Genomic DNA, 19,608 nt, shown 5'->3' with positions numbered 1-19,608 from the left:
TATGACACATATACATATATACACACACATATACATATACATATGCATATACACATGTACATAAATGCAAAACTACCCCATTGCAACAGGGCATTATATACAATGATTTACTACTAAGCTTTTCGACTTAGATGATGTTTTCAACAGCATAAACGCTTAGAACAAGGTAGAGTACCACTAAACATTAATTAGGTATGTGAATGGCATGACATACAGGTACCAAATGAAACAAAGAATAAAATGTAATCTCCTTTTGCATTTTTCATCAGTAATAGATAAGATATCAGCATGGCATGAACATAAATATGTCCATATATGTGGAATCTAGTCAAAGATGTAGAGCTCCACTGTGGGAGATGGTAGCAGTAAGAGTTGCCTGGGTGAATGGAAATAGAGCTAAGTGGTCGAGAGAATAACTGGAAGAGGAGAGACCTTACCTTCATTGTTTCCCCCTGGAGGATGGTAGAAGGATAGACCAAGTGAAATTATGGCTGCAATTTCCAGAATGATTAAGGTTACATCTTGCAATGCCTCCCACACAAGCTGCAAGAAGGTTTTGGATTTCTTTGGAGGGATGAAATTTTTGCCAAATGTTTGTCGTCTCTTTTCCAAGTCTGCAAGATTCCCAGACAAACCTATAGTGGACAAAATGAAAACTGTAACCAGGGACAATTTTTATTAAGTAAATCAATTAACGCAATATTAGAATCCTATTCTTAGAAATTAACCTTTGAGAACATGAGACACACACACACACACACACACACACACAAGACAGAGAGACAGACAGGCACGAGAGACAGAAACTTTGGAATATGGAATATATTAGCAGCCAGTATAAGCAATAATTGGCTTAAGAACGAAGATGGAATGGCACGACCCAGAAGCACGCCATGTGAATATTTTGCATGAAATTTTGTAATCAAACATAATATATATTTTATATGTATTATCAGGTTACAAAGATGATTCGAAGGGAGGCAGACAAACTCCTAGTTTAGTTAGTTGGTGTAACTCCTATCTTCATCATTGCAATACATAGTACCCAACGACTGTCCTGTCCCACCACCTAATGACCGTTGCTAATCTTCAGCAACCAGCCTTTTCCTGCTAACCAACTCTCTTCAATTTGGTTCAGGTCCGTTCACTACAAATGTGTCCTGAACTCTTTCTTTTCTCTGCAAAACCCAGAATTGGCTATCATAACTCAATCAAAAAGGGAATTAAAATCAAAGCAATTTTTATTAGCACAGTGGCATGCCTATTATCTTCTGAGAAGGCAAATCTGAAACATGCTGTTTACACATGTATTTAGGGCCGCAGAGGTGGGGGGGGGGGTACTAATTACCTGGGCCCGGCCATGTCTGGGAGCCCGGCCCAGGCCCTCACTTCATGTGAGTATACAAATACTCACATGATTGCAGGGACAGTGTCTCTTTCCTCCTCCGTTTGCACTGAATGCCAGACGTGACGTCATCACGCCACGCCCGACATTCAGTGAGGAGTGGTGCAGAGAGGACCAAGAGAGAAGAGAGAAGAAATTAAAAAAGATGAAAGAAGCCAATACAAAGTAAAAGAACGGAGGAAAGCAGAAAGGCACAGGGTGATGAAGAAGGGGGGGCGCAGCATAGCACAAAGTGAAGAAGGGGGGGCAACATGGCACAGAGTGATGAAGAAGGGGGGCAAAAGCAGCATTGTGCAGAGTGATGAAGGGGGAGGCAAACGCAGCATGGCACAGTGTGATGAAGGGGGGGGCAAAGCAGCATGGCACAGAGTGATGAAGGGGGGGGGGCAAAGCAGCATGGCACAGAGTGATGAAGGGGGGGGGGTAAAAGCAGCATGGCCCAGAGTGATGAAGGGGGGGCAAAAGCAGCATGGCACAGGGTGATGAAGGGGGGGGGAGCAAAAGCAACATGGCACAGAGTGATGAAGGGGGGCAAGAGCAGCATGGCACAGAGTGATGAAGGGGTGCAAAGGCAGCATGGCACAGAGTGATGAAGGGGGGGCAAAGGCAGCATGGCACAGAGTGATGAAGGGGAGGCAAAATCAGCATGGCATAGGGTGATGAAGGGGGAAAGCAGCATGGAGGGTGCAGTGTGATCATAAGGGGGCATAGCGTGGTTGTGATGAAGGGGAAAAGTGTGATCATAAGGAGGCACAGCGTGGTGATAAAGGGGCACAGTAATGTTTGTGTGATGGCACAGGGAGCTTTTGGCAATGTAGTGTGTGTGAGGTAGGTGTTGGCTAATTAATGGGTGTTATTTTGTTTGTGGGGTGATGGTGGGGAAATATAATAGTGGAGACTAATAATTTAAGATGGGGTGGTTTGGGGGCTATTGAATGTGGGGATGAGTTTGGGGAGAATGAGGTATCTTTATTAAATGTGACTATGAATTATTTAATGGCAGTGATGGTTGTGGGAAATAGGTATATTTATGAGATGTAAATACTATTAATTTATTGCTGGGGCTGTTTGGGGGAGGGAAATAGTATTTCCATTTAATAAATAAACCTATTATTTTAATGATGGGGCTGAAGGAAGGCATAATTATTAATTGTGGGTGCTATTGATTTAACGCTGGGGCTGGTTGCAATTTTTTAAATGTACCCATTTTTTCCGAAATAGGGCCCTCAACATTCCAGGAACCAGACAAGCCGCAACTAAAGAAACCTGCAACCACAGGTGGTGAAAGTGACAAGAACAGGTAGGAGAGAGCAGGAGAGTCTGTGAAATGGTGTGATTCTAGTGGGACAATCCCAATTTGTGGTGAGTGTTCTGCTTAATGTAATGTGCCGGCCAAGACTGTGAACTCTTTATGTACACACTGCATTCTTTATATACTACACTGTGGTGCTAGATGTCCTCAAAAGTCACGAGTGCTTGGACATATGTCACACTCCGGAGAATTCAGGTCCTATCGTTTTTCACCTGCTAGCTACGCCCCAATGATGCATAGCCACACCCCAAATGGGATTTTTTTTTACCATGCTCCATTATAAGGGGGGCCCCATGAAGTTGTTGTACCGGGGCCCTGAATTCCTCTTGACAGCCCTGCATGTATTTAATACTCATACTTTAATATATTGTAGAATCACATTTTGCAGAAAAAACAGCTTTAAGTATTTTAGAGGAAAGTATGTACCAGTGTTGCATGGTATTTGGCCATTTCTTCCAGGCACATTTTCTCTGGATTGTTCAGGTTAGTCAGGTGACACTTTTGCACCACCATATTCAAACAGTCCAATGGGCCATAGTAGGACATTCCGCTTTTTGATCTTAAGCCACTCAGGCCAATGCTATGCATAGCTATTGCATCTTTACTACAGTCTTAGGAACTGAACTGTAGCTCCTTCAAAGTAATTGTTAGGCTAGGTACACACCTCAGGTTTTTCACCCGATTATCGTGCCAATCAACATGATAAATGACTGTTACGCACAACAGCGCTCTCGCCAGAAAATTTGCCAGCTGGGTAGCATTAAGAAGCAGCCAGGTGGGGGGCAGTTGTAATATTTTTGAAATAATGAAAAATGTTCGAGGTTATTTCCCAAACCTTCTAGGACTGGTCAGACTGGTGGTCAGTGGTCTAACACACACACTGCAGGGTGTAGTGCTCACATAGTGGCTGTTCTAGTAGGAGAAACAATGGTTTATTATATTATAATAGGACTCTATTGGGCTATCTTGCCAGGTGGCAAGATAAAACAACCGGGTGGAGCACCCGGAAAATAGGTGCTGGGGAGAACAATGCATGATATCTGATATCGCATTAGTGTGTACACTTTAAAATCATTTCAAAGCACACTGTATAACTTGATTTGATTTTATAAACGGACTAAAAATCTCTATAAATGATGGAATGATGTCAGGCAATTTCTGCAGTGTAGGCAGATCTCCATAGAGTTTACAGAGTCAGGATCTTTTCAGCCGATGGTTATGACAGATAATGGGTACAGATCTGAAGGCAAATCTTGTAAAATGTGTATACGCATGAATCGGCATGCTGATCGGGACTTTCAGTCGTTAGTAAAATATCGCATCTGGCAAAATTTTCTGTACTAAGTCTCATTGTTTACACAGAGGGACAAACTTTGATATTGTTTATGTAGCTTACATTTCCTAGTAATTGAAACAAAAACGCCCACTGGGACATCTAAGCCCATGGATATCATTTTGTACCATTTTTGAAATTTATACATTTACATTGCTATATCTGTAACTTGTTTGGGCTGATCTTTGGTGTTCATTTTCAGTTGTCCTTTATATTCACAATCTGAATTATCCCTTAACTGTTTTTTTTTTATCCAGAAACATAGCAGTTATTTTAATGATTCTCTGGTGGAGGTCAATTGTAAGGCAGATGTGTCCTTGTTTGGCAATTGTTTTTCACCAGTGTAAACAGAGCTTCCACAACACTGATTAAATATACTTATGCAAACAGCATATTTCAATGTTTTTTTTTCTTAGGTTGTTTTGTAGCAAAAAAAAAACAAAACCTTCCTAACTTGAGTTTCAGTACTTTGCAATAAAAAGATTACAAAACAATATTTCAGTGTAGGATTTAGTAAAAAAAGAAAGAATTGGCCAAGGGTCTAAGCAGTTTTGCATGACAATAAATTATTGAGTCTGGAAACCCATATTTTTATCTACCTTTTGTATTTATCTAATATTAGGAGATGACTATGTAAAAAATATTCTTATGTTGTAGGACTTTTCTTATTTTTTTATGATGGTGGTACTAAATCAGCTTGCAGAGCTCACTATTTAGAACATAAGCCAGATGTTCCCAAACTGTGCGCCACGGTGATCTCACAGGGGTACCACAGCGAAGGCCGGTGGTCAGCAAGCCGGTGGACTACTTGGTAATTATTTTGGCTTAGTGGTGCCTTGAAAAGATTATGGAGACCCTAAGGGTGCTTCGAACTGAGAAGCCTTGGAGTAAGCCCATTTCTCTTCCTCATAAGTGCTTTATGTCCTCCCAGAGCGCTCGAGCTAATCTTATTGAGACATTAGACCTCCTAATACAATTGCTTGGGGTGTGGTTTAGTGGCAAGGAATATGTGATGTCATAGGGGGCATAGCCAGGTACAGAAACAAATACAAGTATGACAGAAAGCAAGGAAACATATAGCAGACACCCGCAGAGTTTAATAATAGCCTCTACAGCGTGACATAACAAATCTGTCTAGCTGTCTATCTATTCCCTTGCGTTATGCACAATTATGCAAAGAAATTTGAGGCTACAGTGTCTTTAAACAATAACATAGCTGTCTGTCTGTTCCGTTATCTATAGCACTACATAACTATGAGAGCATTGCATGTACAGATAACAGGTGGTGAGGACCCTGCTTGCAAATAATTACAATCTAATAATAATGGAAAATAGCGAGAAACAAGTAAAGGAAAAATGGAGGTTGCCAAACAAGATTGGCTTCAGTAATCAGTCAGACATACGGTTTGGGCTTTGTATATAGTGTGGTCTTCGTTCATAGGTTCAAATCTTGCATCGGTTGTAAAGGTAAACATAACAGATGTGAGTTTTGAGAAAACGTTTGTAGATTTGGAAGAGTCTATGATGCTTTAATGAATTCCATAGTCGATATGCTGCTCAATCTTGTAGCCATGAATGTGATGAAGTTCCCAGATCAGATGACAGTCTGAGATCACTGGACAAGAGAAGGGATAATATAAGCAGTATTAAGAAATAAGGGAGGAGATTGTAAGGTCGGGGTGGTGCTGGAAAGAGCTTTGTGGGTTAGTATTAAAAACTTAAGTTTTATTGTGGAACGTATAGGAAGTCAGTGCAAGGAATACAAATGTGACAAGCAGAAAGATCTGTGGCTGAGGTAGAGGAGTTTGTCCTGGGCATAAACCATAAATAGGTTAAATAGATACATGTGTTATTGAAACAATGACAAAGCTGGGGGAGAGTAACAAGCCACTTCAACGCAAGAGAACAAAAAACTTCTAAAAGACATTTAAAATGCATGGGTGTCGTGCACCCTCTGTTATCATCTTATGAAGCGGTCCAGTGTGGAGACAGAGTTTTCACCTACATAGAATATGTTTCACCTTCGTTAGGGCCCGCAAGAGCAGATATATTCTTCTCAGCATGCAAAGAGTTACACCACAGCATGCAGTCAATATTCACAGCAGATTGTCAGGTGAGGCAAGTGGAAGGTAAGTAAATAGGTCGAAGGTTGAAATCTTCCAAAAGGAAAATAAAAGAATTTAAGATGTGACGGTCCCTTGTGTAAGAAAGGGGGTGTCTGTATTCAAGCAATATTTAATTATAAAGATTTAAGTGCAACAACAGAAGTCTGCTAGTGATTTAAGTGTGGAGTGAAAGAAAGAGCAGACTAATAGATGACAACAAGGCAGAGGGACTTTAGTCTGGAAAAACTGTAATATATTGTGACTGAGTGAGTGATAAGTTGAAAGGAGGAGAAGAGGCACTAAAAATCAGGGCAAGAAAGTAGCTATCATCATCAACATTTATTTATATAGCGCCAGCAAATTCCGTAGCGCTTTACAGTTCAAGACAGACAATGAACTGGATTAGTTGCTATGTTTTAAAGCAAATTTGCACCTTTGAGCAAATTTAGTAAATAAACATTACATTTTTGGAAAGGTTAATATCTAAAAATAACAAGACATTAAGGAGGAAGTGGCAGAAAGGAAGTTGTATATTTATGCATAATGGACAGAGAAATAAGTAAATGTGGGGATAGAATAGAAAAGGAATATATATTTTATAGCAGATCAGTCCAGATAAAAACACTGGGAGTAAGACCCAGTGTTTGTAACCTTTGGGGACTCAGAAAGAGAGTCAAAGAGAAGAAAAAAAAACCTGCAGAAATTACCATTAGACCAATTGTTTGTATATCATGTGAGACTATTATAAGAACATTTTCTTCAGAATGTAATTAACTGAAACCAGACAGGAGAGGGTCATATAGAGTTAGAGGAAAGAAAGTTACTTAAACAGTTGTAGATGATAGTTCATTAGGTGGAGAGAATACAGGGATAAAGTGAAGAGGGTGTAACAAGTGCAACAACAGAAAGTGAATGTTCCAGTGAAGCAGGAGAGATTAGAAGAGATAACTAAGGTTAGATACTTGCTGAAAGGTAGTGAGCGGTTATGATCAAGTACATTAGGCCCTCAGAAAAGATAGTGGGACATAATGAAGATGAGGCAGCATGGCTTTTCTCTTTAAGTGAGAAAACACACTGTAGGACGAGTGTCACTGGTAGAAGTGGGGCAAAGCGGGCCAAAGCAGATGTGTAAATTTGAAAGTACCTATATTTTATTTGCACTATGAACAATGATGGAAGTTCAGATGCAAATGAGCAAAGAAGGTAATTAAATGTGGAAAAGGATTTTGGTTTTCACATTAGGAAGCTGACGTATGCTTGTTGGCAGCAAGCAGATTAGTAAATTGATAGCACTCATTTGTAATGGAGAAAGTTGGGTTCCGCTCAAGACTCATTAGCTTTCGTTATCAAAAATATAAACTGGTTTTCACTTATGTTCAAAACCAAAGCAGGTTGGTAATAATGCAGGGGTGGGCAACCTGCTGGATTTCTTGGGCCTCTCATATGGCTCCCAATTGCTCCAAAGGGGCTGGTAATTAAAGTGATATGCATATACAAAGTATAATGTGAGCATTGTCCGTTAAGTTATGTGGTCCTCTTGTACAGTTACACTACTACACATTTTAATGTCAGTTATACAGTGTGCACCCAATTCTGGTGACCCCACAAAATGCAACTTCATTTTGATGACCCCTAGGTATTTTAACTCAACTTCTGTCGTCTCTGATTAAAACAAATATGCTTGCAAAATTGCTTTCACTAGAAGCAGCTGGAAAAGAGGGAAGTCATTCCTAATGTGTTGCTATGGGAACTATCATACAGCATTTACAGGTGAGATTATGCTGCCAGAAAACACTGACAGTTACCATACCAGCACACTAGGAACACATTGACCTGAGCTGCAGGCCACAGATAGTAGACCAATGTGATTGTGTTTACAGCCTTCAATCTAACACTTAGGACTCTTTCTAATGGTTTTAACTGCTGATAAAAAAAAAAAAAAAAAGTTTTAAAGGGGAAGGCAATACCATGCAGGAGACCACATGACTGGTTAGGAGTTGATCCTCAATGACACTGAACACCCCTTGCCCCATTTCAAATCTTCTCATGGCCAATCTCTGACAAAAGCAAAGTGCTTAACCCTTAAACATGCCAGCCTTACAGACATCAATCCCCCGTGTACATGAGCTGCCACCATCAAAGTGGCAGTCACAAAACATCATTTACTGTCTTATTTAAAAAATAAATACACATTGTAAGGCAAAATATGTTGCCAATTTTAATCTTCTTGCAAGACATGGCTTTTAAATAACATAACATATATAAAAAAAAAAAGGAAATTGTAAAATAGTATCATGAGGACATCTTGCTGGTGCAAGGAGTATATTTCCTTAAAAGTTGTATGTAGCGAAGCAAAACTGTGGCTGATCTAACAGGATCTGGCCAAGCATCAAGGTATCAACAGTACTTGAAACAAAATGTATGTTTTCCTATGGAGTGTAAATATATTCACAAGCATGATTAACCATAATGGTAACCCTTTTTTATCTCCATTCCTTATAATACATGTACCCAATATTTACATTTTATTCCCTGCTTTATTCTACTTATATCAATACTTTATAACAGTAATAATGTAAAGTATATTTAAGGTTTATGTTTAAATAAATAGCCTTGTGTTATGTATATATCTATGAGTAGCCTATGTTATGCAAAACACAAATTCTTAAAATACTAGATTAAGTGATTTTCCAGATGTCCCTCTTTACAGTCAGGCTACATCCACAAGGCAGCTTCTTGTGGCATGCTGACAGCGTTGGTGCATAAATTACAGTGAAAAAAAGAGGCAAAATATTTTTCATGTGCCTACCTGCTCCTACACACAGCTACATGATTGTAAACTCCATCTGTGTAATACATGAAATATTTGAGTGGTTTGGGGACTCTGAGTTTTTCATAAAGTATAAAACTTCTCAACACATACAGGGTTCATGCATGTTCAATTTTACACAGGGGTCAATGAGCCCTATAAATGTCAGTTTTTGTTCATCATGTACAGATTGAAGTAAGCTCTCTTGAGCTGGGTTCTCGTTCTTATTGTGACTCCATATAAATGTTAAATCTACGAAGTTATTAAAATGCCTCATGCATGTGCTGCTATACATAGGGTTTCTGTGTCCAAAACTACTTCAATCATGTTTACTTATGAGTAATGTTGGTCTATATACATTACACAATGTATAGCTTAACAAACATATTGAAGGGGTTAAATGATAAAGACAAGCTGCACAAATCAGGTGCAACCTAACTAATATACATATATGTATTCAAGGTCAATACAAAGACTTTTCAAACCCAGGACTGTTCAAGTGACAAGTGGACATCTCATGTGACTAAGGTAAAGACTTTTACCTTCAGCATAGAATGTAAAGCTGAAGCAATAAGTAACAACCACCATAATTGGGGTGATACATTCAGGGAAATAATCAGATTGACATTATCTGAAATAAACATTTAAGTTAAAAAAAAAAAAAGTGTCCAGATCTTCTAAAACTTTAAGTAAATGGAAATTATAACATATAGAAGAATGAGTGGCCCTTCAGCCACTGACATGTGATAAAGATAGCAGTATAAAAGTAGACTGCATTTAGTGAAATGTAATGAATATACATAAACATCTTTAACAATATGAAACTAACAATCACAGGCATGCTGCAACCCATACATTTATTTTCATTAGTGTAAAGTGCACTAGTTAGATCAAAGTAAAGATACGGCTAATTATACATAATCTGCCAGATTTATTATATATATATATATATATATATATATATACACAGAACAGTTTCATAACAAAACAAAATAACAGCGGCAGTTTTGTTTTGAATATATGATCACCGCACCACATATTGTTTCAATACCAAGAATATACATTGGTCTTCTATTTTATTTTTAATAGCAACTACCCCCCTTGTTTTATCCCAGCTGTTTGTACAAAGTAAATGATTACCTTGTACAAAACCTATTTGTGGTAGCGTAAGATTTTTTTGGGCAGAGCAAGAGTGTTCAATAAGTATGTAAATTAGTACCTTTTGAAGTTTTGCAAGGTTGTGCAAAAGTAAGAACTTTCAGTTGCACTATGGCTATGTACAGTTTTACATCTCCATGGCGGCATTGCAAACTAAAGGAGAGGGTGGTCGTCACGCTGTGACAAGCTCACACTGAACCATGGTGAGAGTGAGTACCTCCCAAATTTTGGGCTGTTGGGACATACATGCTGACTGTTCCCCTCAGATTGAGACAGTTGAAAAGTATGCACTTTATCAAATGTATAAAAAAAATAAGAAAACAAGAAACATAGCCTGGATTTTTTGATAGTGTGGTGATTTCTTTCATTATACTAAGCAAGTTACCTGTGTTGAGTGTAGATTATGCTCCTCTCCTGTCTGCTTTGTTAGGGAATATAATATTTCCCCCTCTACTATATGGCTCAAACTATTATTTTTGCAGTTCAGGATGGCAGCGAAATCCAAGGACTGGCACATTTGTCTTATGTTAAAAGGATTGTCCATATTAAGCTTAACTACCCTTATTCCTGTGCAGTTCTTTTCGGAAGACCTCCACCATTACTGGTCAGGTCTAAAAGCATAGAGAGAAGAGTGTTGTCAGATAGCAGTTTGAAACCTATGCAGCCTAAGATAAAAGGTGTGCAGTGGGTGAGGCACCATACCAGACCGAAATTTCCATATACACTCTGACTTAGATGCTTAAATAGCGAGGATGGATCCAGTTTTCCCCTGCTGAGAACTCTCTCCTATGCATGCTGTTAGGCATAAAAGACCAGCACTTTATTGCAGGCAAGGGTGTGAGGCACATACAGAAGATTTACTGGTACAAGCAAAAGTAATGGGTTACTCAAAAGTGTACAAATCTCTTTTAATATAAAATACATACACTAAAAAGCAGTTATTGATTTAAAAGTATGAGAAATATTCCTTGAGAAATCTGTATGTCTACAGCAACAATTCCTTACAACACCTTACTCCAGGGTTTCCCAAACCCAGTCCTCAGGGTTCCCCAACAGTGCAGGTTTTCCGGATCACATGTGACTTAATTAGGATCACCTGTGGATCTGTTACAATGTGTCAGTCAGTAATAAATACACCTGTGCTCCAGCAAGGAGATATGGAAAACCTGCACTGTTAGGGAGGCCTGAGGACTAGGCTTCGGAAACCCTGCCTTACTCCCCTGTAGATCACTGTACCTCATGTGCTGCGCTTCTCCCTTTTAGCTCTTAAAAAGATCACTTTTTTCAGTTACCAAACACCATTAATTGCAACTGTGGCAAGACATTTGTACAATTGTTCTGTCATGGTCAAAATGTTAGGTGTAATTCTTGGATTCCATATACCTGATATGTGAACATTTTAAATAAACACTTTAAAAATACTATTCATATAACAAAGGAATAGCAAACAATAAACCCCCAATATGACTTATACGTAACAAGACATGGTGTTGGGGGGGATAGAAGTGTCTTTTTTGACTCTCCACACATCAAATTCATATATAAGCATCTCCATATACAAATATGGCTGATGTCACACCTGCATTTCAGACGCAGTATATTGATGTTGCTTACAAAAGCTCAGAAAAATTGTAAGAGTCTTTTCATAAGCATATTTTATTTGCTATAGAAAACACAGCATAGATGTGTCACGTTTATAGCTTTCGACAGCTTGTGTGCGACAGGCTAGAGCATTTCACATCAATTTAAAAAGACCTTGATTTCAGCAGCTTTCTATCCGATAGGTGAAATCACTACATGTAACATTCCCAAGCATGATCAGCATTGCTGGAACAGTTTCCAAAGAGCAGGGGGTAAATGTATCATAGGCAAGTTTCCCTTTACAAGGCAGCGCCGCTTTACATTTAAGCTGCAAAGACGCTGAAATCCCGCGAGTTAAACAAACCAGGGTATGATACATTTACCCCCAGATCTCATACTGGTGAGAGTTAATGGCAGAGACTGTCTGCTTTTTAGGGTCACATGAAATGCTGCTTCCACAACGCGGGTGTATACATATACTGGCTATACACCAATAATGGGAAAAAGTTGGCCCTCCAAGTGTTCACCTGCACCCCAAGCAAGTGGGGATATTTGGTCATAAGCAGATGGGTCTGAATGGCATGAGTGGTTGGTGTGGAGGTCATTTTGAGGATGCTTTTTTTTATTAGAGATTAAGGGTAATGTGAGGCTCTTTTATAGGTTACAACGCTGCACATGCTAAGTTTAAAGTTTATCAGGTTGCCCATCTCTGTTACACACCTAAATCTTAGTTTCCCTTTCATTGTACAAGCTGATATTTAAATAGATCATCCTTAGTATTTTTCATACTGTCTCTAGGCTTCTGTTCTGACAGCCACATGAAGAGGATCTGCGCTTTGGCCCTGTGTCTCCTGAAGTTCATTACTCTCAGCCCCTGGGCACAGACACTGCCCATGATTTACTGCCCTTCGGCTGATTTAGTCAACATTGATAAGCCTGTCACATACTGCGGCTTGCCAACAAAAATATCTTCATATTTGGAAAACAGCAAACTTAGTCACAGCTGCCAGGACCCCTGAAACATATTTAACTGTATAATTCAGATTTGACATAGTCTTGTATGATAGCAGCAGCAGCAGATGGAGGGCTGTGATGCATGGGAGTAATATACTATAGATCATGGTTTTCACTTAATATTTAACAGAGAGGCTAATTTATATTTAATGATACACAGTAATAGGAATATTTCTTGATAATTAAAACAAACAAGTGTGGAGAAGACTACAGTAAGCAAAAGCGGTGATAGAAGTATAAGGAGCAGAGGGCAAATGAAAGAGGAATCAAACAAAACAGGCGGCAAAAGAAAATACTTTTTTTTTTTACACTCCAGAAAGTGAAATGTCTATTTTGTTCTAATTTCTGCTTTCTTGTAGATATCAATTTCACGGCTGAAAATGGTTTCCCAGGAGCCATAAACAAAGTCCTTGCAGCCAATAAACCCCAAAATGAAGGACTGCGAAGTATTACCCACACCTGATTTATTTTTAATCCATTAACCCAATAAAGGCATAATAGGCAATACAGAGCCATATTTGCACAAACAAACTGTTGCAGATCTAATTTATAAAGTATTAGGTCCACGTGTAACTGTAGAAAAGTTGGTGTTGCCTGTAGCAACTAATCACATTCTACAAACTTTCTTGTACAAATCAGAACATGAAAGTAAATATCTGAATGGTTGCTGTGTTATGCACATCATAAAAGTTTGTACTTCTATGGGAACATGAATGACCATATGTCACGCCAATAGCTACATCTTGGATATATAGTAAAGAAAAGACATGCTAAACTGCCCCACAAAACTAACTCTGCACAGATACAACCCTTTCTGGAAAGGTAACTGCAATACTACATTATAACAGTATGCTTCCTGGGTTTTTGGTTTGTTTTTAAAAACACAACTAAGGTGGTGCAAATTTGCTAAAATAAACCCCCTTTCTAAAATCGCAAAACTTCAACTAGCGCCTTGCAATATTTTAGAGTGCAGTCCTCACTTTGTTTTTTCGTATAAGATTAACATACATACACTCCCTGCAATGGCTAGGCAGAAAAATGGTTTCCTGTACAGCAGAGGTGGGCAACCAACAGCCCAACGAGACTGTGCTCTGTGTTCGGCTCTCCGTTTTCTTATAAACCAGAAAATCAAAGCAAAAAAGTTAGAGCGGCTTCCCCCTCACATGATGACCTCTGCACAAGGAGGTCATGCTGCACATTCAATCGGAGGAGGAAAGTGCGCAGTGCATTGTCCACCACATGCTTTGACTCCTTCCTCTGCAAGCTCTGGAATAAAGGTCACTAGATTAGCTAGTGGGTAGGGATATTTTAGCGGCTTACTTGAAGGTCTGGGAGGGGAAGTCTGAAGGTCATCTGGGGGAGTTTTAGATCGGATGTGGCGGGTATTTTATGACAAGTGATAGCTTGAGTTTAAGTGTTTGTGGGGACATATTGTGAAGGCATTTTTGATAGTGAGGGGCATGTGAAGCCAATTCAGGAAGAGTGATGTGGATGCCGAAGTCATTTAGGGGTTGTTTTTTACATTTTTTAAATGACGGGTAATGTGCCGCTCCCTGGATATGTGGCTTGTGAAGTGTCAGGTCACCAATCACTGTGCATTTAGCTTAGCTGTGGCTCAAAGGAACCACCAAGATGCACAGTAAATCAAACAAGTTGGATTTATGAATCAATGTTCATACAGAGCACTGTTTCACGTTTAAGCTAAAGCTGAGCAGCATCATCTATTCATAGAATATTGAACTACAAGCTGTAGTACAGACCGCACAGGCTGCCTCCAACACATCCCTTTTAAGGTAGATCCCTTTCACCCTGTGACATCACCAGTTCATGTGGCTGCAGCAGTCACATAGTAAACAGCGCTGGAGCTGCTGCTGGAAATAGTCAGGTTCCTGTGCTGTGACTGATGGAGCAAAAGGTAAGAAGAAGGGGTAAGGTGATGGGGAGAGAACAAGTGAGTAAAGCATATGGGCAGAGGGTGCATGTGTGTGTAAAGTGTTATGAAAATTGTTTTATGAATCATTTTAACATGGTGTTTTCATATGTTAATGTATTTTTATTTGAATAAATTAACAGTATTTTTTTAATACCAGTGCCTCTTTTATACCGAAATATAACAGACTTATAACATCTTAATCTGGTACCATTCCTTGGTATTTTACCCAATCATAATAGACTTAATATAACATTTTATTATACAAGAACTAGTGTTAACAATCACGATATAATAAGTTAATAGCACATTAACTGCTGGGTCATATCATAAGCAGCATCCCCTATACATATTGTAAAGTACACAGGAGTTTTAAGATACTGTCCAGTAGACACCTGACAAGTTTAGACCTTAATACACTTTGTATTACACATTCTGATAGCGTTGGATCAATCTTATATGTGTTTATGTGAAATGCGACAGTTCCGGAACCTACAGATCTGCAGCGGCTTTAAATATACAAAGACAACTGTGTGAGTGTAATTCTGTGCGCACAAATACACTGTATGGAGTATGTTAAAATAATGGGCGCTAGTCAAGACCTTAACAGGTGGTTAAGCTGCAGCTCTAATCATTAGGCTCTGATGCCTAAATTCTCAAATATGAATAACAAACAGAAAAGAGTGCTAAGCTTCACACCAAAGCATTCATTTATTAAAATATAAAAACATAAAAAAACAACAGTATAGCTTATGAGGTGGTGTCTGGCTCTTCAAACCATAGGTGTAACACAGTCAAGATAAATAACTGAGCGTTTGTAGATCAGAATCAGTCTAAAAAGATAGTAAAACCTTAAGCAGAGTTTCAATCATTGACACATATACGAGATAACAGAACCTTGTATACTCCTGGGCTAATGCATCAGCTTGTCACAGCTTTGTGTGAAGGCATTTAATTTTCGAGGCAAAAATGCATACGCAGATATAAGTAAAAAAAGCTCCAAATCACTCTAAGTACTTAGTCCATACTCCAGCCTGTGGAGAAAAAGATAGTAGACACCCGTCCTTTGATCCAAACCGTAGACAAGCACTTGGAGCCGCTGTCAATAATATGAAGTATAACCCCGGGGTTAGTAGACAACAATGACCACCTTGTGGATTAAAAAATAACCTGACGCATTTCTCAGCCAATGCGTAGCCTTTTAATCAGAGGCATTTATTAAATTTCATTTAATAGTGAGGCCTATTAATGTAAGGAGTGGTGACGGGACCTTTAATTTAATGCTGGGGTGGTTTGGGGCTATTAACTAAATATATGGAACTGAGCTTGCGAAGGAGGGCTATTTATTAAATGTGAATATGAATTGTTTAATGCAGGGGAAGGATGTGGGAAATGGCTACATTTATTAAACAAAAATTCTATTTAATTTATTGCTGTAGTTGTTTGGATGAAGGTAAATAGGTTTATTTATTTATTAAAACAGAATACTATAAATTACATTTTCGGGCTAGTTGTAGGGAAATAGACCTATTTATCAAATGTCAATAAGATTATTTTAATGTTGTGGCTGGAGGGGGACCTAATTATAAAAAGTGGGTGATATATTGATTTAATGCCAGGGATGGTTGGAGTTTTCTAAATTTGATGTACACATTTATTTTTTTTCAAATAGGGCCTCCAGCATTCCAGGATCCAGACAAGCAGCAACTGATCTAAAGAAACCAGCAGCCACAGGTGGTGAAAGTGACAAAAACAGGTAGGAGAGAGCAAGACATTCTGCCAACTGTCCTGAATCTGCTGGGGCAGACCCAAATTTGGGTGACTGTCTTGCTTAGTCATGATTTGATCCGACTACAAAAGGACAGGTGGGAGGTATGTCCCGTTTTACATTGTACTGTTAATGAAGGCAGAGCTGTGTGCACCTAACAGAAGTGCACACAGTATTGCCTGTGTATTTGTCTAAAATGATAAGCATGTTACATCATAGGGCCCCCCCCTCTACCCAGTGTAAGATTGAGACCTAGTGCTCTGCTCCTTCTCACAGTACCACCCCTCATATTATTAACCCCCAAAGAATAACACTATTAGTATATAGAGCGAAGCCAAAACAAGCCTTTTGCTGGCAAAAACTTCAGGTTTTTAAAGCAAAGGGCTTTTTGCATTCTGATAAATCAGCACTGTTCAGTACTGTAATAGAACACTATTATATAATCAGACCGTTCAGAGTGCCCATAATGATTGTAAGCTTGCGAGCAGGGCCCTCTTACCTCTCTATGTATTACCCAGTATTGTTATATTACTATTTGTTCCCAATTGTAAAGCGCTACGAATCTGCTGGTGGGCCATTCCACATCAAATCAACATAATTTTTTTTAAAAATCTACATTCTATCATTTCAATTAGATTTGGAATAATAAATGCTGTCATTGGTGTAAAGAAAACCCCCAACTCTTAGGCTGATATGTGTACTGGTTTTGAAGTTATACGCCTTTAAAGTTGCACTGTAACAAAAAACTAGCTTTTAACATTTTATTTTTAAATTGCATTTGTAGCTCACCTGATTGAGCTAGAGAGTAGGGGGAGGTCTCATTTAAACCTCTTTATATGGGCTTTCATATGATATATAACAGCATCACGTTTCAATAAAAATGAAAAATATTACATTCCCAAAAGCAAAATTTTGATTTTCTCAAAAAGCCATATGTCATAAAATGGGGTGCTACTGAACTTTTTATTCATCACCCATTTTTCACAGTTTAATGTACTTTTAAATCCTTGGCCTAGTTAAGTATATACACCAGAGCATCAGTGTATTATTTCATATTATTATGTACATTTTGCCCTTGCTATTACCTGCAATATTGTATGCATTAGAAATAGAAATAATATTGCCATATTGTGTGAAAATAAGAACAGAAGTCATTTTGCTTGTGTTAGCTAAGGTAATTACCACTTGTCTCAAATCAAATGCCCATTGTTATGAGGTGTGACGTAAACCTGGTTTATAATCAGAACAATGTCTGAGTAAAGCTGGGTACATACTACAGGATTTTTGTCCAATAATCGGCTCAACCAGCCGACATACGACCGCTTGTTCGAAAGTCGCGACAGTGTGTGTAGTGACACGATGGTCGAAAGTCTGCCCAAATGGACAGTTGTCACTGTGCTTTAAATAAATTTTTACCAAAAGTTATTTAATAGTGATCCAGTCAAATAGCGCAGGGCACTTATTTATGTAATTGCACGTGCACTTATTTTTGATATTATTGTGTATATTGGGATATAGAAAATAGTTATTTCTGAGACCACGGGAAGAAATTTGTCTCGTTTAACCTTGCTATAGGATATGCTTATTTCTGATGTATATATCTGATACAATGAGACTATAAATATTAGTGGCTTTGCAACACATGTAAATCTATGTTTGTGTAAATAGAGTATATCCTGATGCTAAAAATATCATGTGTCTGAAATGTATCATTCTGATGTTCCATCTGACCTGACCACTGATACCTTAAATCAGTGGCACTGTCCTTGTCAGGACACTTGAACAATAAACATCACTCTGCTTCAAAGACCTGCTTAACAACTTCTTCAATATCGCTGTATTCCTGTGACCTGCCAATTAGACCCCAAAATCTAATCTGTTCTCCGGCTGATTCTGAGGTTTGGACCTAAGCTTTTCCAGTACCACCGCTCTGCCTGCTACCTGCAGCTCTGCTCAGTGTGATAGGCCAGAGAGGATTCATTCACAGCAATCCGGATCCATAGTAAGAGGTCCAGAGTTACCAGCCCAAGTGTACCAGCACAGGAGTACACTAGCAGTGACAGTTAACCAGAAGGAACGTGGTTCTGAGCGCCATAAAGGAGTTCAGTGGTGGCAGCATTATAAGCCCCTCCTACTGCGGCAAGAGGGCGCATTTGGGATAATGAAAGGGAACGGTGGCAAAGTAAACCCAGCCGGTTCCCAGCAACGACAGGGTGGCATAGGTGGTCCATCTTGTCACAGTCACCTCATTTGGTTGGTCGACTATCCTCAGATACTTTCTCGACCTGGGGGACGTGTGTATGTAAATTTGTGATGCCTGTACCAGTCCCACGTGGTGCAGTATCCGCACTTCAGACTGTTTTGTATAGATGTGTATTGCACCTGTCTGGTTGCAGACCATTACACTTGTTGTGTGTTATTACCCTTTGCATCAATGTTGGGAACCTTTTCATATTTACCCTTTATAAACCTTTACCTTTATAAACTATTAAACTTATAAAGTCATATTAACCTTTATTAACTAATATTTGTAAAATACCCAGAATAAACCACACACAGTGTTTATGCAACAGTTTTATTGTAGGAAAAAATAAAAAAAGTACAAAAAAAACTTTACTGTAGAACATGACAAGTAAAAAAATAGTATTACACTTAAAAGGTGCTACTGGTTTGTGGTACAACAATTCCAAACAGCATATATATTTCAACAAAAGTATTCAAGGTTTTTATTTTATTTTTCTTGATGTTAGTTTCCTTTCATTTCTTTAAAATATTTGTGAAAGTTTAGAACGTTTTTTTTCTCCCTCAGAACTTTCATTGGATAGGACGATGGCACCTATGGGAAAAAAAATAAAAAAGGTTTACTATTAAACTACTATATCTGTAATAAAAAGTTAATACAAGTCTTAATCCAACGCAAGAAATGTGCTCACCTTGCAAACTGCTCGAGATCAGTTTGTGTTGTGGTCCCTCTGGCATAATCGCAACAATAGCAGGCTTAACCTCCATAGATTCTAGAAAACAGGCGTCATTTTCGTTATTATAACGCTACAGGTATGTGCCCAAAGCATTTAGTTGTCCACACATGTTCAGTGAAATACCTTTGTGTATAACTTCTTTCAAATCTTGGTATTTAACATAATTTTTTTCTTGTTTGATAACGGACATTACATTAGTGGTATCTAAATAGGCC

At 38.7% G+C, this 19,608-nt stretch overlaps 1 protein-coding gene and 2 long non-coding RNA genes across 8 annotated transcripts in view; 1 reads left to right on the top strand and 2 right to left on the bottom strand.

The window, feature by feature from the left end:
* Positions 1 to 19,608, bottom strand: part of ATP2B4 (ATPase plasma membrane Ca2+ transporting 4) — a 94,087-nt gene that overhangs the window by 36,755 nt on the left and 37,724 nt on the right. For all 6 annotated transcript variants that reach the window (XM_075196050.1, XM_075196047.1, XM_075196049.1 and 3 more), the window contains exon 3: positions 438 to 635. In XM_075196050.1, coding sequence (XP_075052151.1) covers positions 438 to 635 — 198 coding nt within the window. The remainder of the gene's footprint in view (positions 1 to 437; positions 636 to 19,608) is intronic.
* Positions 1 to 19,608, top strand: part of LOC142138929 (uncharacterized) — a 72,206-nt gene that overhangs the window by 51,297 nt on the left and 1,301 nt on the right. The gene's annotated exons all lie outside the window — the stretch shown is intronic.
* Positions 18,977 to 19,592, bottom strand: LOC142138930 (uncharacterized). The gene is made up of 2 exons (XR_012688129.1): positions 19,349 to 19,592; positions 18,977 to 19,251 (listed from the first exon to the last, which is right to left on the bottom strand). It is a non-coding gene; the product is annotated as an uncharacterized LOC142138930 (long non-coding RNA).

Source organism: Mixophyes fleayi, chromosome 2 (assembly GCF_038048845.1).
Source record: "Mixophyes fleayi isolate aMixFle1 chromosome 2, aMixFle1.hap1, whole genome shotgun sequence".
In the NCBI taxonomy this organism is placed as follows: domain Eukaryota; kingdom Metazoa; phylum Chordata; class Amphibia; order Anura; family Limnodynastidae; genus Mixophyes; species Mixophyes fleayi.
Note: the sequence above shows the minus strand (reverse complement) of the source record. Positions and strands in the feature narration are given on the sequence as shown.